Consider the following 23,114-nt stretch of genomic DNA (forward strand, 5'->3'; position numbering starts at 1 on the left):
TTACATAGCAAAAAAAGCCAGCTTAACTACTTATAACCCTTCTAAACAGAGCCTGAAGAAAAGCACATGAAAACTTTTGCTTCTTTGCATTTGTGAGGGTTTTTTTTCAAACCCAGATTAAAATGTCTATAAATAGAGAGAGAAAGAAAGAGAGTGAAGTATCAGAATCACAAAATCTCCTTCAGTCCTTTTCTCATATTTCATGTATTCAGGAGGATGAGGGACCTCATAGATTTAAGTATATTTTAAGTATATCTTAAGTATATTTTGCCTATATCATCTCATTATCAGCTGCTACCCTTCAGAGAAGCAGAGATCTGCAAGGAGGGGCTGGTGGCAGCAGCCTTGTGCTTCTGCCTCATTGCTGTTGTGGAATAAATGAGCTGTGGGGCCACAACCACACTGCAAAAACTAAGAAAGCATGGAGTGACTCCGAAGGAATTTTCAACTTGCATTTCAACACAGCTCGAGGGTTTTATGCACTAAAATCCCAACTGGTGGAGTTCACAGAGCTTGATCCTGAAACAAGTATACTTAACTGAAGTCAAGGGGCACTGTGCAAAGTTAAACAATCCTAACGCTTATTTCAAATCTTACTTTGCTCTGAAGAGAAGGCTTGCAAGATGTTGTCTGGTGAAGAAAATCCATTTTCTGAGATAAAATTATCATAAAAATTTAAGGAAAGAGTATTCACCCACTGGATTTTGTAAGCTGGTCTATTTACCTGTACCTTCGGCCATGTGGCTGTGCCAGACCTGAAACACCATGTGATAAAGGGCAGAATCACGATGCTGACTAAGCCTTCAACCAATTGGAGGAAGTAGGTAGATCAATGAAGTCCTATCTGCAGTCTCAACAAGATATATTCATTTATGAACTTGAGCGAATTTTCTGATCCCCTGGTATTTTTAAAGGACATCTCCATCCCCTGTGAGAGATGCAGCCCCAGGGAGTCTGAGCAGGGAGGAACATGTGGTGTGCTCAGCACCCCATGCTTGGTTGGAGTCTGTCCAGTAATCCCAAGAGAAATTGCCAAGGCATGGTATCTCACCTTGCTTCATGGGGGACAGTGGCCAAGAACAACAGCCAATGAAGGAGTACATAATTGGCACACACTTCACTTCTGAGAAACCCAAAAATGAAACAATAGATAGCCGAGCCACCTCCCCACTGCAACTCTACCAGGGTACAGGCAGCAAAGTGTTGACTTTATGGACTCAGAATGATTTGCTGACAGCTTTAAACATCACTTTCTGTAGTCTGTCAATTTAATTGCATAGTATAAATAGGAACTGGAAAACAATTAGAATCTTATCTATCTAAGCACCGGTGCTAATGGAAATTTCATAAAAGAAAGTGAGAAAACTGCATAACTCTGCTAAAAAATCTTTAGCCTTTTTGATTTTCATTTCCCTCAGTGGATCAGGTGCCAAAAAGGCCCATGATCAGGTTTCTGTTTGTTTTCTAGGATTTCAGAGAGCACTACACTCCCAAATCTCAGTAGGAAAGGTCCAGAATAAAGTTTCTTTTAAATGGTGATTACTTGAGGCTTGACCATAATAAAGGACACAGGATTGTCCAGTTCAGCCAACTTTACTCAAGAATTTTAGTTAAATACTACAAACAACCACCACCCAAAACAGAATCACTTTCTTCCAGTCCTACCATTCTCAATCGCCTTGATCTTTCTCTGTTTTTCAACCATTGTGGTAGCAGGTCTGTTAAGAGTAACACCTAAGGTTAACTCATTCCAATGCTTCCTTTTTGTCTGAATGAGTCCCTTTCATAATACAATGTTATTATTCACTTCATTATACTACAAAAAAATCCAAAAGAGGGCAGTTAATGTTCTATCACTTCAGTAAATCCCTACTTACTGGGATTAATTGCTCTACTCTTATATTCCATTGGGCACAATATTGTGATTTCATTAAATACCTCAAAGAATTTTAGAAAATCATACCTGTAAATTACACAGATAATAATTTGCCATAAAATTAACATATTTGTAGGAGATTCTTGGCTTGTAACTACATTTTTGATTGATTATTCATGTGAAAACATAATTAGCTGGTAGAAACACTTCAGCTTTTCTGCATTTGCTGGCAGAACCCACGCCCTTGTTCTGGCTCCCACGCTCAGCAGTCCTCTCCTACCAGAACAGATGCAGCTTTTCATTGATTTAATTTGTTTTTCTTCCACAAATCTCCTGGACCAATTTCATAATTTAATCATCACTAGATTACGATTTGTGATATTGTTGGCACAATGCCAAAAAATATGAATGCTGAAGAACGCTTGCCTCTCAGAAAGAAATTTGAGGGTTTTCTTTCTGCTGTTTGAGTTAATGTACTTAGCAGATGGAGCTGTTAAATACTCCTATTTTAATAAGATTAGACTGGATTACTGAAGTTCAGAGGAAATTTTGTTTGATTATCACACTTGTTTCCTTCTTAAAATGTTTCTAGGGTAATTTGTTTATATTAACTACACGCTATTCTTAAGATAATAACTGAGTCCAAAAGAACAATCTGTGAAGATGCCTTTATACGTCTCCCTGTGCTGACAAAGCTTGACTAAAAAGAATAACCAAAAGAACAGGCAGTGTTTGTATAAACAGCTGTGTTTGTATAAAAGTGGGATACCTTGAAGATGAAGCTTCAGTGACACTGACTCCAGGGTGACTCTCTAAGTTAATAAGGAAGACTTATGCAAGCGTCTAAACAGGCAGAGAGCAGAAACAATAGAGCATAATTTATTTGAGCAATTAACTAATTAACTAATCAACAGTCTTTAAATAGTGAATTCATCTAAAGCACTGCTCTGAATCCACCCACACTGTTAAAAGAAACTGGTTAAATCATCCTGGTTCACAAATACATTTGAAGAAACACAGTCTGCTGGAGGATATGCCACAAGAAGAAAGCAAGCTTAATGAGTTGAGTAAGTTATTCATTATAAACTATTTGCTCAGCTATAATCAGCCATCAAGTGACTGAACATATGCTGAAATGTGAGGGTGGAGACCTTACAGCCTCCAAATGCCTGAGCCCTGCACAGATAGATGAACCAGCTGGAAGTGCGGCACCATCACCTAGATAATCACAGACTCCAAGCACTCAGTGGGGACCAGCTTTGAACGGATGCCCAGAAGCCAAAAGAAACAAATTTCTTTCCCTTTAAACAGATTTATGGATTTCTTTTGTTCCTATTAAAATTGAACTATGCTAATAGAAAAAGACAAATAAAATTATAAATACTATAAACTACAATTCAAAATATATGCCCAAGCTGAGGCTTCATTCCCTGCTCTAGGCCTTCATGACGAAAATAAAGCTCAGGATGGAGCAAAGGGGCTCTAAAAGCCCCAGATTTACTGGCGAGTGGAGTAGAAGCTGTGTTGAAAGTGATCATTACGTTGCTCAGATATTCCAGCGCAGAAGATAGCGAGGAAGGTTGTGCTGAGGCAGGGATTTCAGAACATCTTGGGGAAACCTTGAAGACCTGCTATTACAGAGAATCCCGTGGCTATATGAAATGTGTTATGGGCGTCGCCAGTACAGTCTCAGATACAGCAGGATGCTGCTTTGCCATGTCCTAACCTCGGCACTGAAAAGTGCAGCACAGAATCTCGCACATAATTCCTTCCAACTGCCCCTGTATTTGCAGTTAAACTGATGAAAAAAGCCCATCTTTTAAACTTTTTCACTGCTTCCCCCCTTTATTTCTTTAACCCCCTTTATTTTTTTTACATGACTCTCAATCCAGAGTAACGGCATTAAGTCAGTATTTACTATAGCAGCATAAGCGAGATTGGATCCTCTCCCTTGAATATGACCTTAGAACATGAGTTGTCAGAAAACTCTGAAATGGATCGTCTGCTGAAAGAAGTTACAATTATGTCAGTGTTAGTAAATTAGCATCAGAGAATGTGCCTGTGTGCCTGTGTGCCGTACCTGCGCTGTCTGTGGTGGTATCATTATAATGGCCCTAAAGCAGTTGGCCCATGACAATTTATAAGTCTCCAAAGAAAGCGCGCAGCAACCCTGTTTTGGCAAGAAAGTGAGTTCGATAGCATGGACAAGGACCGTTCAGCGACAATTCAAAACCAAAGAACAGCATATTTATAGCGTAGAGGTAGCTTAAGAGGATTAATTGGTCTTTTCCTTCAAATAGTGAGTATATATTGTACACTGGAGAGATACTGAGTATCTCAGGTAAGTATTGTACAAAGTTTGTTAGTGTCATGCGTGGAAGACTGGGAAAGCTGCATGTTGTTTGTTCCCCTGAATAGTCACATCAAAAAGCACAGAGCTGCCTTGGTACATTCAATCTATCTGACTGACATGCTTAATCTGCCTTCCTCTTACTGCTTCCTTCTTACTAGCCTTATCTGACTATATAAAGTTTGGTCAGGTTCTGCCTAACTCTTACATGACTACAGAGAAAGGAGCATCCATCCATTCATTACCACCATCACCACTGACTGGCATTGCGATTCTTCTGCTAGATGAGGAACAGCACTCTGTTTGGGGCTGAAGGTGATGAACACCAACACAGAGAGAGGGTAGCTGCGTGTTTTTAGAGCAACACAGCTGTTACGATGATCAGCAGAGTTTTCTGCCTCTGCTGCTTCCCAGAGTTGAAAGTTTCCCACTACCTCCGAGCCTGCAAAGCAGAGACTACCATATTATCATCCCTGTCTATGTTGATACAGGAACAGTTCTGGGCACATAACATCTGGAGTGTCTGCAAGTATGACACGATTTACAGAAATCTTTCCCTGGAAAGCTGTGGAGACATAAACCAAGGGTTGTGCTTAATAACAAAAACTAAATCTTCCCTGTTGAAAGGTTAAAAAAATCCCTGTATTTTCACAACGCTGAAAGTAGAGGTCTGTTACTGTTACAGTGATAACACCTATGCCAGGGCAACTGAAGACAGATGGTCATTACACTGACAGGACTGCTAGCGAGAAGGAAAGGCAGCCCTGTCTGCATGCTGACCCTACTAGAGAGAAAGTTTCATTTTTAGGTATGATGTTGACTAGGTGGCCATTCAGCTGTCTGTATCATGTGCTTTGTGCAGTCAGTGGCTACACAAGTGAAATTAAAATAAAGTCAGCGCACGAGCTTGAGCACTGTGTTGGTACTGTCCAGATTTTTATATTGTTAGCACAGACTCTGGTCTCATTTTAGTGTGTGCAAGTTAGTAGTCTCCCACATAGTGGCCAGGAATGGTCTGGGGAATAGCCTCGGCCAAGGACCTTTCCCAAAAGACAGTTTGGATATGGCTATCCTGTTTCAGTGGGCCGGACGGCTTCATCTGATGATGGTGAGCTGTGCTGTGCCATGTAGCCTCAAGGCCAGACCACAGTTCCCAGCTCACTTTATTTTCTTGTGCAAACATAATCACTGATACCAATGAAAAAGATTTGGGATTATTGTTTTGTCAAGTACTAATTCTGATTTTCTTCTCAGTAGGGAAGATAGAGCTTTTTTTTATGTCGGATAAGTTTGAAACCCAGGTCAATGGTAAAATCTTCATTAGAAGCAATGTTTTAACCAGACATAAGTCACACTTTACACACTGCTCTTTACATAAAAATGTACAAGGAAGAGGCAGCAGTGATGACAAGACTGAACCGTCATCTGGTACAGCAGGACTGGTGTGTCATTTGCCTCTGCACAAGGAACAATTACGTAAGTTAGGGTTCCTTCCACAGGATTGCTAAAACATATGGCTGAGGGAGGGAATAAGGCAGAAGTCTGTAAAATAAGAGTCGACTAAAGAACTGTTTACTGTCTCTTCAGTATAAGAACTAGGGCACATCCAAAGAAACTGTCCAGTGGAACGTTCAAGATTTGAATGGGATGCAGTGAAAAGAATTACTTCTTCACAAAACATGCAGTTAGGCTGTGGGCCTCTTGATACAGGTTGCTGTGGGCGCCAAAAATTCACACGAGTTCTACAACTGATTGGTCAAATTCATGGAAGAAAAGTTTGTCAAAGGCTACTGAATTTGAAGATGCACCTCTGACTCAGGGACACGTTGCTCCTCCAGTTGGTTAGAGCTGGGTGAATATTCTGGGAAACATCACAACTGTACAATTTCCTGGATATCTGTTGCTGGCCACTGCTGGAGACATGCTGTGGTGCTAGACATATCTTTCATCTGTATCAGTATGGCTGTATTATGTTCTTCCCTGCCTGCTCTGCTACTCCACCATTAAACCTGTTCGTGAACAATTTTCTCCCATATTTATTATGCAACTGGGGTCCTGGGGGACAGAGGGTCTTCCTCTGCCTTTCCTAGATAAGACCAGGAAGCAGGAGGTGAGTCTCTCTGCCTTTGCTGGCCAGGAGTTGCAGGAAGAGGAAGAAGGAGAAACCACTCCTCCATCCACAGGAAAGCTGGGGGATTTGAACAGCACTGAGTATTAGGCAGCCTTTGCCTGCTCCCTATTTCCGTCTCTGTTCCTGAGCTTATACTGGCATTTGGGTGAAGAGAGAAAGATATCACTTCCTGTACCAAATGGCTGCTCTTTCCCAGAAGGCTAATGGGTAGATCTCAGCCTGAATTGAACTCCCAACCAAGAGAGGATTTAACCTTTCTCCAATAGGAGAAAAATTCGACTGTGATTCACCCTCACTTTTTAGGAACTGTATTCCCCAACTTGTAACTCAGTCTCTAAGAGCACTGGTTCCTGGGCTTAATAGAGCGAGCCCAGGATGAAGCTCAGTGGTCTGTGATAAGAAGTCACTCAAGCAGGTGGTATCTTCTGGCCTCCAGGTCTGTGACCTGCTCCAAGAACATTCATACATGGCCTGATTTAAAGAAGAAGGTCTGAAACGCTAAAAGCTCTGAAAATGCTACACAGTGCATTAAAAACGAAATGGCAGAGTAACACCCTTCTCTCAGCCTCTCATTTCCTGGCAGGGATATGCCTGCCTCATGAACAATGTTAGGCACAAGGGCTTGAGTAAATCATACAATAACAGCTGTAGTTATATAAGTCCTCACAAACTGGTGTCAGTGCTGAACTTCTTGCAAGCGTGATCCCTTTTTGAGCTCATTTGTCTTCAGACAACACTTGAACTCTAGCCATGGAAGAGCTAATTGCTTGGAGAATCTCACCTTAGACTGCGGCAATACATGGTTATATTTGCAGCCAGACATTACAGCTGGCTCTCATTTCCCAGCCTATGGGAACTGAACTTCTGAGAGCGATGAGTCAGCATAATTTGGTTTTATTACTTTTTTCTTTTTATGAAATGGTTGATCTTATAATATATACATTAAAAAGCTTGAGTGAAATTTTTCGAGATTTTTTTCTAATCTTTCACAACCCTCTTTGAATCATAGTCACGACCAGTAGTTTGGGAAGCACTGAATTAAAGGCTAGTTTCCTAGACCTTCTATAGTCAGCAAATACTTTGCGTCTCAGCTGACATCTAAAACAAAACTTCCTTTCTATTCCTTCCAAGTTCAGTCCCTTGTTTCCTTCTTGTACAAGGCCTGCCCTTCAGGATTTCCATCAGGAAGCAAAGAAGAAAAGCTCTTTGACACAAGAAGGATTACTTACTTCATTGCCTAGTATGTTTGTCCTGGACTTGCATTTCCCCATATTATTTCCTTTCTTTTTTTTTCCTTTTTCCCATAGGAAGGCATTCTATTTTTGTGCTAATACTGTGCCATGGTTGTGCTATTTTTACAGCTCTATTTGGGTGCTTCAAGTCTTTGTGAATTAAGGAAGAGGTGGTTGACTGACAGTAAGGTTTTCTTCTTCTGTCATTTTCTGACAGATTCTCACCAGTACTCTGGACTGCTCATCCAGATATTGAACTGAGTGATGGAGGGAAAAGCTAGTTACAGTAAATGCAGGGGTTTTTTTTTGCTAATAGTAATATAGTAGAATAGTAATATAGTAAAATAAGTAATTCATGTAATAAAACCAAACCATCTAACACATACTAAGCTGATCAAAATGTGAAATTCTGCAAGTAGGATGCATAATGGAGCCAACAATGACAAGTAGAGTAACTCCACGAAATCTCACAACTGAATTGACTATAGCAGTTCCTCAGTACACATTTAGAAAGATTGAGACCAATCACCCAAACTTTTCAAAAATTAGCTTAAAAGATGTTCCACATAAAGTATGCTAATACAGTAGTTGACTTCAACTCTTCTTTCTTCCCCATGCAACTCAAAGAAGACCTGAAAGAATCTCTCCCTTCCCTCCCTCTATCTTTTCAATCTTAGAAATGTCAGGAATGCAATATCCTGTTTTCTTTGGTTTTGCTGGGGGGCCTTGTGGGTGCTTTAGGAAATGTTTAAATGCTGAAACTTTAATAAAGAGCTCTGTTGTCCAAAAGAACCTCATTAGTCATGGACAATGAAAGACTATTAATAGCAACATCAACAATATGCAAACAAAAAGTCAGAACAGTGTTTAAAAGCCCTTTCTTTTCTCAAACGCTAAAGATCCTCTCACTTCAGTCCTGTGATAGCCTCACTTTATTACTCTGCAGTCAGCTTTTCTGTTTGTAAAATTGTAATTTCTATTGTAAACACCCCTTCCCAGAAACTCTCTTCCGCTTTTGAAAAAAGACACCTCTTTCAAGGTTTTTACAATCCATCACAAAAAGGTAAAAAGGATCCCATTTGAAAATCACAATTTTCACTTTTGAAACAATACAACTTTTAAGAGCATTAGCCTTGAAATAACCCAGGCTAACTAAAGTGATTTCATAGTAAGTTAGGGAAGTAAAGACTATTAGCATTTTACTGTGGATGAATATTTCACAATAACAAAATATGATGTTTTACTGCAGACCCTTGCTAGGGCTTCTGAATTGTGATGAAAAGAAACAGATTTGCTTCTAGAGGAGAGAGAGAGTAAATGCAAGCACATTTAAAATAGCTCCAACATTCAGACTACTTACGATGCTACAAACATACCTCTCAAAAAAATAAATACCTCCCCAGCGAAACTCAACTAAAGTTACAAGCTTGATAAATTTGAATGCATGCCAGGTAAACTAATAAGGAAGAATCAAAGCTAACCTAAAAAGGAAGAGTCCATATAGCAGAATGAAAACATAAAAGGGATGGAAAGGCCGAAATGAAATATCTGCCTTTAAGCAATGTCTTTGCATTCTCTCTGCTTTTTTGTAATGTAATCAAAGCCATTAAGAACCTAAGCTCAGTGTCTCATCAGACAGCAAAAAACAACTTAGCAACACAACCAAGTCAATCCCTTCTTCTACAACACAACATGTTTTTAATTAAGAAAGAATGCCAGAATGAAGGAGACCTTACAAGTTCAATGAGCTGAGAGCATTCAGTTTTTGGAAGTGGGGGGGAGGGGTTAAGCTTTTTATTGTAAATTTCACATGTTTTATGTTAATATAACTATTTAAGCCCTTTCTTGCCTTTCTGATCATGTCTTTTGACAGGAAAGGGAGTATTTGTTTTGTCTGATTTTAACTCTCAGGAAACCAAGCGAGAACTATCCAAAAATGTCTATTCTTTATTCTGACCTCTGTCTTCCAAAAGGAGCAGTTTAGGCATGATGCATTTTCCAGAGAATAGAAGTATGAAATTCCCTTTCTAATGGAAAAATCTTACCTGGGTAATCATTCTTGTCTACATCTGAGTCTCCTCTTAGAGTGAAGCCAAATCCCGAAGGCATGGCCTGTGAGGCCCATGCTCCATTGAGAACCTGGGAAGGGTTAGTATTTAACCCATTACTATATCCATTGTAAATGAGCACTTTCCCTCTTCTGTCTTCTCCTGCAAATGGTGCGCCAATAGCAACGTCTGCAGTGCAATAGAAGAATAAAAAGAATGGGCACAATTAAAATAAAGCAAAAATTAAGTCCCTGCAGAAAAACAGACATAAATGGCTTCTGCTACATACATGCAAGAACTTCAACGTTCTGTACTTCTGTATGGATTCTAGTTTTAAGGCAAATACACAAAAACGTTTGTAGTGTCTTTTCTGTGTCAAGCCTTCGTAACAAAAGGTTATAAAATCATCCTATGAAAGGGTTATTGCATTATACTAAATAGCCAATCCACATTAGATTCCTCTACCATATTTCCAGGGCATTTAATAAGCTTTAATAAACCGAGATCTAATGAATGCCTGCTTCTACTTCATACTTTTAAACAGACACAAATTTTCCTTGATTTCCTCTATCACCTAATTAATAAGGAATAGCTGTTACATAAAAATTAATATTCTTTTTCCAAATAAAATATTCAACGTAGAAAAAAAACAACCCCCCTCAAACATCCAGTGATTTAGTATGCAAAAAAGAACAATGGAATATAATGTTTTTATCTATACCAAGCCAACACCTTATTGAGAAATGGGAATAGTACCGAGTCAGGAATTTAACAGAAGGCCTTGGGCATTATGCAATTAAGCACTGCAATCCTTAAAAAACGAGGTGCAAAGAAGCGGAACTCACAATGCTCTTCTTAGTTCCTACGCACGGGATGTGTGGAGAGAATCACATTTCTAGCTTGAGATTCAACAGCCGCACTAGCTGAGCTAGCCAATAGGAAACACTAGAGGAGGATATGTATCTACTGCTCTCATTTTTACGTTCTGATCTAGGAGATGGTGCTGGACTCCTGTATTAAACTTGACTTCAGCACCTGGAATTTGTACCTTCACTCTAAAGGCAGGAGTGCACCAAAGCTCTACGACTGGCATCTTCAGTTAAGAAGCAGAAGACTTTGGCTCTAGATCCTTCTTAGCCTTCTCTATACAGATAGAGAGAAAAACAGGAATGTCTCCTCCCTGCCTTACCAGAATGCTGGAGAACAGGGATACAAACCTTCCCTGCCCAGAGAAGTTGAGGGCATCTGCTGTTGCTCACAGGTAAAAAACAGGAATTCTCCACCATGAGGTCCAGCTGGGCTGAACTCCATGGTGGGATTCCAGGACAACCCACTAAGGGTATTCTCAGCAGTCACAATCCAGTGGCTTCTATTCGGATTTTGTGCACCGTGCACCCCAGTACAATTCTATGGCTCCTGACATGACTTATCCCTTGCACAGGAGCCACACACTGGTGACATTGCCCTAGAGTCTAGTGGCTAGAGCACTACAAAAAACAGCCCTCAAGTTAAGGAGGAGCTAAGTCCATTAATTTTTCCTTAGTGGGCCAACTATCTTTAAGGCTACTGTGCAAAATACCTCCTTGAGGAAAAACTCCTTAGGGTTTTAGATGCAGAGATGCCTGCTTTGCAGATCCCTAACATCTTGGAAATAAGAAGTAGGGAAATGCATGCAGGAAAAACCAGGATGCTACCGACTGTGTCTAGGAGGCTAACTCTAGGTGCTCAAGGCATCCAGGCTACCGCAGATAATTAAGCAAGTTAGTTTACTTGGACTGTTTTCTTGAATTTAGGCTCCCAGTTAACTTACATGAATGTTTTGTTCTGTGCATGTGCTATAGGCATTTGAAAAAGGTCCCATTATGTACCTGTTTCTTTCTGTGCCTAAGTACCCACGCAAGTCTGATTCCAAAATAGTACGTCTGTACTTGTCCAATTCTTTCATTGTGGCCAAAATACTCCATTTACTGAGCCTCTTTCAATTCTCAAACTCATCCAAGCATTTGAGGAGAGAAGGAGAACTCTACTTTTAAACAAATGCAACATCTTAACTACGTATTTAAATGTAATTATAGTCATAAATAAGATAGTATTTTTATTCAAATGAACATGCTAATATTTAGTAAAAAATAGCACTGTAGTCAATATGACTGTCCTCCTATAGGTAAGCTTTTCATGGTTTGGCCTTCAATATAAGTTTCATTAGGATTAGTGTAAATTTCATGACTTTCAAAGGCAGTTACATGTTAAAAAATGCCTTTTTCAGGCACTGCACAGACACTTCATATTCACTGCTTAGCCATTTTTAATTTCAGAGTTATGCAGAGATCTATATTACTACATTACACATAAATTACCATTATATCCATCTTGATTGAGATCTCCAAGGTGCGTGATTGCGCTGCCAAATCTACCAAACACTTCAGTGCCTGTCAGAATTTGCGCATCTCGGAAGAGGAAAGCACTTTCTTGCAGGTATAGATAAACTTGCCCAACTTCTTTAGGCTTGCTCTCAAATTCTCGTTCCATAAAGAGAGGGGCGCCAACTAAGATATCATCTAAACTGGAACAGTCAAACAAAAACCAATGTCACTGAGAGAATGAGTGTAATCAACACAGTTCATGCATTTGTTAAACAGGAAACTGATAATTATTATAGAGTCATAGACTAACTGAGGTAAGAAGGCACTTCTGGAGTTGTTCTAGTCCAAACAGTTGGTCAAAGCATGGTCAACTAGGGAAGGCTGCCCGGGACCGTGCCCACTCCAGTTTTGAATATCTCCATGGATGGAGACTCCACAACCTCTCTGGGCAACTGCTTCCAGTGTTTGATCACCTTCAGCAAAAATGTTTCTTCCTAGGTTTAAACAGAATTTCTTGCACTTCAATTCATGCCCACAATAGACACTGAAAAGCTACGCTTTGCAGTTAATGATCCAGAAGTCAGGAACTTAATTCAGAGGGGATCTGTGTTAGTAGAACAAATTCTGTAGATCTACCCTGCTAACAGTGCTAGTGAGAGACAAACTTTAGTACAAAATCTAGCTTTAAAAATTATACATCAGTAAGTGAACAACAGGTTTATATCTACTAGTATACATAAAAACATATAATACATATATAAAACATATAATACATATAAACCTATACAGGTTTATACAGGTTTATACCTACTAGTTTATACCTACTAGTATAAACTAGTAGGATAATTCCCATTATATTCAGTGGACATTGGTCCATTGATCATCCATATTAAGGAACTCTTACTGCAAATAACAAGTACTACTTGATCCCAGAATTTTTAATTTGGAAAACATATTCCCTTGCTCTAACATGAAACTTTGTTCAAACTTTGTAAAACTTGTAGAAAACTTTCTACTCTCAATTCATCATATTCCCAATAGTGATGTTTTCACAAAGGCTTTATCCATTAGTAAATCAATTAGTAAAACTGCAATTCATTGTTTTTCCCAATCCTGATAGAAAAAAAACCCTATGATTTAGGAGTAGCTCAGCTAGGACTTTAGCTTAGATATATACTATGGTTCTAAGATATATACCACAGAATTTAGTACAGAATATCTCATCTAGAAACCTTTTAATCACATTGTAGAACTTACACATTCTATAAATTGTGACAAAGTACTTCTAGAAATGCTATTTTTCTATTAAGTGTTATAGTATGTTTCCATAAAGGAAACTGTAATTCAAAATGTCAGGTCACTTTGGTACAGTTGTTCTATTCTTTATACGTCAGATTTTACCCCATGGCATGAACAACTAAAAAAGGAAGGAAGCAGATGCTGACTTGACATCAAAGGTGGGATTTTCCTTTCACACTAAACATCAAAAGTCCTCCTCTACTAATGGAAGATGTTCGTGGTTGAGACAGAATGTCAACTGAAACGGTTGCCATGAAAACAATAGCAATAACAAAAACAGACCATGAATGCTCTTTTTTTCACAAGCTACTTTACGTATGCCATGTACTAAAAGCATTATCTATCATCAATTATTATTTTATTACATCGCAGTCCAGATATTCCCAGTAAGATTGGGACCCCATGGTGTTATGTGCTGTATAAACCATGAAGCAAAAGATGAGCTTGGCTCCAATGAATATTTTACAAATGAAGGACTGTAAGACTAAGGGAAGATTTTTTTGGAAGTGGTAAGGAATCAAAAGATTCAGAGCCACAAGCTCCCAGTACATCAATGTAAAATAAGTAGATACCTAGATACCTTTAAAACTCTGGTCCATACAGCAATATCCAGAGTGCCTAAAATGGTGAAGAAAGGCAGACTATCTATCATCCACAGTGGCCTAAAATTCTCTAAGCAGAAGCCAAACCCAGAATACAAGATTCACCAGGTGAGACAGAAAGCAAGCAGACAGCAGCTGTAGTCTGTTGTGCAGGGATCACAGCACCTCAGCTGGAAGTGCACAGTGTTGGGTTATTTTTCTAGGAAAATTTGTACTTTGTTAAAATAAATGACAATGATTGTATAAAATGCATGAATAGTCCAGGGACCAGGGACCAGAACCCAGTAGCTAAGATGGCTTGTCTTCTGATGTGCTAAGGTAAAGATGGGAGGAAGGCAGTCATCTAAATTACACTGACCTATCCCTAAACTGGTTACGGGCAGCAGAGCTACCCGGAACACCTGCAGCACTTAGTTTGCCTTCCCTCCGAGTCTTGGCATGTCTCATCCACACCAAAGCTTTCTTTTCCTCACCCTCTTGATTTCCCCCCCTTCTCTGTCAGCGCAAAGCTCTGTAGGTCAAGGCAAGATGCTTCAGCAAGTCCCCTGCAAGAAGGAATTCTCCCTCAGGCAATTCTAGGGTTTTGGGTTGGTTTGTTTGTTTTCCCACTGTCACAGCAGTGTACTATAGCCAAAAGAAAGGATTGTTCAGCTACTCTGCTCTCTCTGATCCTCATTTACTTATTCCTAGTTTCTCTCCAAGTGGGTAATAAGCAAACAATTGCTGCTTACCATGCTTTATAGTCAGTTTTACCTTCCAGCTCCTACAGTTTAAGTATTTAGACACCAAGCAGTCAAGGGGGGCGTCACTTGTTGGGTTATAAGTACCTATGTGATTAGAATTATGCATTTTTGTTGGTGAAGGAGGATATTTCAATTGGCTTTTAAATTGTAGGAGTTTATATTTACAAAATTGGAGTTCTGAGCCAAATTCAGGTTTGATGTGATGCCTTTTAAAAGGCCATAAGAGCAAGCAAAAGCAAAAGCCCCTGAACAGTAATATTAAACCATAAAGTGCAGTTCAGTTTGTAGTGGTATTTTGAACTGGTTCATTAAAGTTATTTCATTACTGCACTAAGATGTTGCGGTTAACATAAATTATATATTTTTTTTCCAGCACGGTAACCAGCCAGTATTGCTTCCCTTCTGATAAAAAAAATTTTTAAAAAGCACAGCTGACCACCTGCTGAGACTGTATGCAGTTTCTTTGTATCCTGCCGAGTAATAAAAAGCAGGAGTATGGGAAATGTCAAGAGGTCAAAGTATAACTATGGGAAGCTTTGATACAGCCCAAATAAAAGGCCAGTAAACAGTTTATTCACTATTTTTATTGGACTGTTTCAGTCTAAATTGAAAGTGTTCTCTTTTTTCCTCTTTACTAGGAATGTAGTCTGTAAGTTGATGGCAAAGCTTGATTTGTTAAGTTTCATTGTGGATTTCTCATTATTAGCAGTGGGCAACTAAACGGTAGTTCAAACAATACCCCCAATTTCCCTGTTCCTCCTACAATGCTGATGTGGTGCAAATAAAACTGCAAGAGTCACCCTGGAACACCTGCAGAACTGCTAGAGCAGCAGGTCTACAGAGCTTTTTTCCTAGGATGAGCGTAATCTTTGAGCCATGTCTTCAGTCTTATTACAGCAAAGCATCATTCCTATTAATCTTTTCAGCATATAGCTTAATCAGGTTTCTCGTACTGATAAGGCCATCACTACCTCCTTTGTCCTTAGCTGACAAAAAACCCAAGTGAATTTGAAGTGGTCATTTCCCTTTTGCTTTTTTTTCCTCTCTCTGTTTTACTCTCCCTTTCAAATAAATATTTCTATCGACTATATGTGCAAACCAGCAAAGACAGACTACATATCTAATCAGACATGTTTATCAAGTAGAGCTCTTTGTGTTTTGTTTTCTGTGGGATGTTTGGATCTCAGAGAGAGTCATTAGATTTCTTTTAAGATATAGACTGGGAGACCACACAGGCCTCAACAGCAGTTTGATTATATTATTGACATAAACTGTGGTATTAGAGGTACACAGAAAATATGAGACCTGCCAAGTAACCCTATCGTTCACAGGAAATAACCTGCACAGGAAATAGTTTGGTTCAGTGAGAAGTTAAACAGCAAGTTCCCCGAAAGTCTAATGAGTGTCTATCGTAACTTAGATCAATGTTTCTCCACCCTTTCACATTAGTAATACATTATGGCAGGACTAAATTAATCCTGACTTCGTATATCATAAAAATGCAAATTTTCAAAAGCTATGGTACTATGACAAAATTTGACCTCAGAAACTTGGAAAGATTTGAGTACTATGAAGCCACCACAGAAACTGTTGAAGCTTCTTTTTTCTTTTTTTTTTTTTTTTCCTTTTCTGTTTTGGAACTGCAATAACATTTTATCACCTTGTTACTTTTCTCTTTTCTTGTATCCCTCACTCTTTACAGGGTCCCTAGTCACTGACTGGAAGCAATGATTTAGCCCAGAAAAATTATTTAATGCACTATGTTTAAGCATCTAGTAAGAAATAATCATAAGAAAAGAATATGAAGTAGACACATCTGAGACATTTTGCAATAGGCAAGAGTATGCCACAGCTCTAAATATAATCCTGGCTCACCTTTGTGCAGACTTCCAAGGCTCTGAGCTTCCGGAATCTTTATCTCCTTGCTAGAAAACTAGTATCAATATTCACTTATTAAAGGCCTGATCTTCTAAAACATTTAATCAGACTTTACATGAGTTCAAAGTTAGCAAGCGTTTTTTTCAACAGGGCCTGAAATCCCCGAGTGTCTTAGGCACGACCCTGGGAGCTGAGTAGCATTCTCCCTCAGACAAGCACAATGCTTGTCATAACAACTATGGGCCACAGACACTTTTTGGTCCCCTGGAGGATGAAAATGGATGGCCAACCAGCAGGTGCTGGAATGAGGAGCTGATGATATTGGAAAGCTTTCAAAATTGAGCAGTGAAGCTATGGATGGTCCACATGTGAGAAGACTTACCTGCTTTAGAGAATGGGAGAATGAACTTTTGACTTTCACCTATCTCTTCCCAGCAGTAGCTAGCGCTGTTTATTCACTGTTCTTCTACCTGGATCTGTTCCCTAAGACTTTGGACATTCCCGTTCTGCCACACTGCTTTGAATAAATATTCAGGAAGATAAATCCACCCAAACTAGGACTGCAAATACTTGTGCCACTGTGGTTGCACAAAGATAAGCCTACGTGAAAAATTAAAATTAGAAAAGCAGAGAAGCGAAGAGAAGCATTTTGAGGTATGAAGCACCTGAAAATCTGTGTTTATTAATAAATATCAGGCATTGCTTCTATGAATGTTCAGTGGAGCTGAATATATTTGGTAACCTACCCATCATTGTTAACATCAGATACTGCAACAGTGTACCCAAAATAAGACGCCATCTGGAAATAAAAAACAACAGATAGGCTTTCATATCAGGTATCTATTTAAAAAAAATTTTTACTGATAATTCTCTTTGTTTCTATGGTCATTATCTCTAAAAAATATTTTATATATTCTTGAAACTATGTTAATGAAACTATATCCTCTAGAGATATAATATCTCATCACGTAGTTCCTTGACATTACCTGTTCACCAGTGAAGTTCTGGATAAAAGTCAGGTCTGAAGAATTAATAATTGAGACCTGGTAACAGAAAAATATGGAAAGTTTCACGCACACATCAAGATGCTACAGTGTAACATCACTGCAAACCAATTTGACACACTGAAGGATGGTCCAAGTGGCCAAGAAAAAACAACAATTCTTTCATTTCATCACAGTTTTCCTGTATGATCTTGAAAAAATCACTAAGATTTTATGAGTCTAAGGTGCCTCATGAATAAAATGGGGAAAAGACTATTATCCTTCCTTACTGGACACTGTGAAGAGCAGCAATTCACAGACTATCAGCTACTCAGTAACTACATCAGTACGCATGAAAACATGAACTTAAAATATAAAGAAATATATACCTACATACATACTTACATAAATACACACACATACACACCCTTCCTCTCAGAAATGGTATGAATACGTTCCAGAGACACAAGGAGTTTTGGATCCACAAAACTAGAGAATGTGTCTGGGGCTGGGATCTCTGTTTCCCAATCAGGTTAGTTCTGAAACTTTTTTTTTTCCTATAAGGTAAAAGATGTATCCAGACACATATATTGTTTTCTCCCTTCACTTCTAACTGCATTTCATGACTCTTTGCATTTGGTATTCAGTGTATATACTTAGAGCACTGAAAATAAAGACTGAGTATGAATAATCTGAACTTGGACTTCTCTCCACTGTGGACACAGCATTGCACATGAAATATGCTAACCTATGGGTAAGCTTAGGTCTGATAACACTCAGTGGGTATAGGGATTCTAGTCATACTCAAAGCATGCTTGTAATTGATTATTGAAAACAAACTTCAGAAAGGACTAAGTGCTTAATATTCAAAGCCCAAACCATTAAGGTCTTTCAACCCAGCCAGCTAGGCCTGAGGGTGAAAGTCAGTGGCAGTTTTCTCTGATTAGAAAGTTTAGGATCAAAGAGACAGAAAATATAATGTAGACTTTAATCTTCCAAATGGTCTAACTGCATTCTCACTATAAAAAGGATAAAATGTGGGTCCAGTACATACATAGCCAAAGTTCTGTGCTCCCCTCGGGACTCCAGCAACCAACTCTGAAAAGATACATGATCAACAGTGAACTGGTTATGCTATCTGAGTGGTCCATGCAACATGCATCCCATGCCACTTAAATTCTTCCTTGACATATAACCCTGAGGATTTTGGTTTGTTACCTGTATCAGAAACACCTGCAAATCACTTCAAGACATTAATTCATAAGATTTTAACATTCATTCAGTGCATCTAGTTGCATGAAATATTACATCTTAACTGTCATCCAGAGATCTCTTTCTGCATAGCATTACTTAGCACAGTATAATAAAGCTCTTAGTAAAATTCAGCTTGTTACCTGACAGCTGTGGATTGATGGAACCAGAATTAGTTATGGCATCACACACTAGAGTACAGAAGCTAAACACAACTGTCCTTACAAATACGCCTTTTCTTTCTGGCTGCACAACAGTTCGTCTCAGCTGTTATTTGGCTTGATGCCATGAAAGTGTTCAACAAGTTCTGCACAAGCCATCTAAAAGCATTACAAGGAAATTTTTGTGAGAGGCATTGGGGAATCCATTGAATAAGAACATGAAACATTGGACCTAGCTGCCTTCTAGGATGTAATTCTGCTCAAAGGTGAAAACTTAACAACTAGTGGAAAAAATGGAAAAAAAAAGAAGAAAAGAGCAAAGTCACAGTCTGCAGTCTTACTGTCTAAACCTTCCCTCATTAGGATATCCATATCAGAAGACAGCAGCAGGAACTTCAGATAGCAGAGCACCTCAAACACCTGCTTGTATTGACCTAGCATTCCTCTGTTCCTCTCTGGGTTTATATACTAACCCCTGTGGTTGAACGTGTTTGGTCAAGGGGAGATGAAAGTAGTAATGAAGGATTGAACAGGACACAGGATGACTCCCAGGACAGCCAACAATGTAATTCTTTGTGCCAACCATTTATGTGACTTACTGATTCAAGAACCATCCATTATAAAAATGTGAGTATGCATTAAAAAAAAAAAAAAAGTAGGTGGCTGCAGCCTTCCATTACCAGGGACACATCTTTTTTCCCACACTATAGCATTCGGCTCAAAATTTTTTTTTTTTAACCCATAGTGGCACAGTGGCAACTACGGGGATTAAGCAGCAGCACTTCTGGGGAACTGGCTTCATTTCTAGAAATGTATTATGTCTCTATTGGTTCTACTGGTGATTCTGGACCATGGAGCTCTTCACCCCCTCAAGAAAGCCACCCCTTAAGCAATATTTTCTGACAGACTGTCAGCCTTACACAAGAAACATAGCTCTTAAGGTATGACACACCAGAGATACAGATATTTTCAGATAACTGTATGTTTTGAAATCCTGTGCAATTTCAGAACAGTTGAAAATAGCTAAATCATGGAGAAATTTCTATTTATAACTGATTATTTTTAACATACTCTACCAGACAGCTGTGACAGGAGTTTTTCTTCTACACTGGATTCAACTTGCAGAGACACAGAAAAACGAGTGTTCAATTTCTAACACACCCGCAAAACTTACTTTACAACGTAAAAATCAGACAACGTTCAGCTTGCTTTTAGTTCTCCTGCCACAGCACTTTGTACTGTGAGTTCAGCACATAAATTAAGTGAGGTTTAAGTCTTGTTGGTATTTAGCTAAAGCCTCAGAACTATGTTACTGGAGCTGCCACCTTCCAGGGCAGTTTTCCCTGGCCGTGGGAAACTAATAAATATCCTATGTCACCTTTTGCCAGACGGAACAACTTGAACTTCAGTGTTTGAGCTGAATTCTAAGTTATGTAATGACATTCTGCACATTTAAAAAAAATATTTACCCTGTAATTTTGATTCCTCAGTGCATGTTGCTCTACTGTATCAAATCATGAATGTAGAGTCCTACAAGGTGGTGTTTTACAGATCATGAAACATTTCAGGTGAAGGTTTCACAGTCATGACGTTTTTAAGCAATGCTATTAAGTCTGTGAGATACCTGGTTCTTTGTGGATGATAGTTGCTGTCTAAATGCAAATTATTCTAAATATGTCCTGTATCAAACTTACTCGATCCACGAACCTTTACAAAGTCTCAGGCATTCTATATTCAGACATTTATATTCATGTGCATTCAGCTTTTCCTAATTCAAGGGACTAACTGAACACCTTATCTTCCTGTAGAATGTCTTCTCTCCCTCTAAGCCCAGGTTTTAACAAAAGGAATTAAATTCTTCTGTCTCCTGCTGTTAAGTACAAGGCTCAGGGTAGGAGCAAGAGCACAGGGAACTTGTTCTTACCGCATTATGCCTGTGCAGGAAAATATAATGTATGAAAAGGGTCAGCTAATGAAGTGCCCCAGACACCCCTTCCTTAAGGCACATGAACTGGAACTAGAGAAACTTTTAGAGAGACAAGAGCTGCTTTCACCAACAAGACCTAGCATGCCAGTGTAGCCACATGTCTTTGTCCAGAAGCAGCTGAATGTTATCTCCTAGCCTGGGCTGTGATGTTTGTGTGGCAGTCAGAAGTGTGCTTTCAGCATACACAGACATTTCCAAGCCACATTGCATCTGCGGTCCAGCAGCCTCTATGCAGGTGAGTAACGAGTACGGACCGAAAGACAGGACTGCACTGTTGGCTCCACTTGTTACTACTGGTCACCAAACTGGGTAAATTAAGTGGCTCCGCCTACCATGCAGTCACAGCTCTAACTACTGAACAAATGCATGGACATGATACCATAACAACAGATTCAGTCTTTTGGGTTACTTACATTCTGCTCTGTTATGCTATACCTTCTAAGGAAGTATTTGCCTCTGAGAATATTGGGTACAGATAGCTTAAGTCTCACCAGCGTTTCAAATGTATAAAAGATATGTTCCTGCGTAGAGACCCAAAATGAGGAATTTAATAGGTGCACAGCCATATGGTTTCCATTCAAGCATATAGCTTCTTACCTTGTTCAGAATCCCCAGTAAATTCCCCAGCAGCCACTGAGTATCCTGTTTAAAGATAAATTACAAGCAAAACACTTGATAAATCATTTCTTTCAAAAAATACGCAAGGACAATCAGATTTGTCTGTTCATCTGATCATCAGAATGTAAATTCTATAACATTAGCATACTAAAACTGTGTGGAAAAAAGTAGAATTGTTGATCACATTATTATGACTACATTAACTGTAGGTCTGAATGTATAATAAATCTACCCCTTTTCTTCAAAAATGATCTTCTAAACCATTAATACTTAATAACTTATTTGAAAAAACAGCAGGTACTATGGTGGTTTGCCCTAACAGCTATTGATACAATTTAGGTCTTCATTACTGTACCTAATGTGTGAATATCCTGTTCTAGCTCTATATGGAAGACAGATTTCCAAAGATGCAGTTAAGTACCTCCTGGAGCTTTAGTAAACCTGTGAGATAACGGCTATTAACAGAGTAAAGACTTTTGGATTGTATTAGGGACTGTAATTTCAAATGTATGGGCAGAGATGAAAGGATGCATCTTTGCCTTCAAATTCCACTGCATCTTTTCTATAATTATGTGAAGAAAAACCTGTCTTAAATGCAGAAACATGTGAATATCATGCAAATTCTTAGAGATCAGTACTAATAAAAGGTACATAGCTTTTTTTCTATTTATTACATAATAACTTCAAAATTACTTTTGTTATTGCTTACTTCAATTGTATCTTTTAAATATCAGTGAGAATAAATTGGATATTTGTGTAGTACTGTACAAAATACTACAGAACAGAATTTTCTTTTATCTACTAAAAATTGAAATAGTCTTTAATTACTTTAAACCAATCCATCATCTTAGAATGAAAAAGATATAAATGGGAAAATTTTGTATTTCTGCTTAATTATTTAAGATCAAATAATAAGAATCCTAATGAGCTATTTAAGATCCCAACCCTCAAACCCTGTTGCTGTGCATAATTTTAAGAACGTTCATAATCCCATTGAAGTAACTACCAAACTACTGATTTGCTATTGTGCTTAAGGCAAAACATGTTCAAATACTCTCAAAATTGGGACTTTAGTAATTTAGGGCTTGTTTTCACATTTATATAAGCTCCATGCTTTTAGAACATATTGCTAACTGACACAGAACTTAGCTTACCCATGTAATTGTCATCATATGAAGGTGGTGCCACCCCTGTTTGCTTCTCTCGTGCCAGTTTCCTCAGAATATCCTTGAAGGAATAATTTGCAATGATATCCGCAATATTTGCAGTGATTACCTGACCTGGATTCAAACAACTTCATAAATGAAAGGGACACAAAGGAGAGCCAGTTTCTACAAAATAGTGCAAGCAGAACATCAGAACAGAGCTGAAGGAATAATATAACACAGATGCAAAGAGTAGACATCTTCTCTCAATCTTTCTCCACGATTACCCTCAAAGTCATAAGAGTAAATCAATACAACAAGGCATTGAGACTATTGAACCATAACAAAAACATCTCCAGACCCATTTCAAGGTGCTGATTCAAACTAAAGTCAAGCATTTTCAGGCTCAGCTACCTTTTGATGCTGTACTGTACAAATGTAGTAGAC

At 38.7% G+C, this 23,114-nt stretch overlaps 1 protein-coding gene across 1 annotated transcript in view; it reads right to left on the minus strand.

Annotated features, from left to right (window-relative positions):
• Positions 1 to 23,114, minus strand: part of ITGA8 (integrin subunit alpha 8) — a 113,718-nt gene that overhangs the window by 71,975 nt on the left and 18,629 nt on the right. Inside the window, exons 7-13 of the mRNA XM_075143847.1 lie at positions 22,677 to 22,802; positions 21,502 to 21,546; positions 18,560 to 18,603; positions 17,509 to 17,565; positions 17,269 to 17,321; positions 11,995 to 12,200; positions 9,635 to 9,826 (exon numbers count right to left, since the gene is read on the minus strand). Coding sequence (XP_074999948.1) covers positions 9,635 to 9,826; positions 11,995 to 12,200; positions 17,269 to 17,321; positions 17,509 to 17,565; positions 18,560 to 18,603; positions 21,502 to 21,546; positions 22,677 to 22,802 — 723 coding nt within the window. The remainder of the gene's footprint in view (positions 1 to 9,634; positions 9,827 to 11,994; positions 12,201 to 17,268; positions 17,322 to 17,508; positions 17,566 to 18,559; positions 18,604 to 21,501; positions 21,547 to 22,676; positions 22,803 to 23,114) is intronic.

The sequence above is a fragment of the Calonectris borealis genome, chromosome 2 (assembly GCF_964195595.1).
Source record: "Calonectris borealis chromosome 2, bCalBor7.hap1.2, whole genome shotgun sequence".
In the NCBI taxonomy this organism is placed as follows: Eukaryota; Metazoa; Chordata; class Aves; order Procellariiformes; family Procellariidae; genus Calonectris; species Calonectris borealis.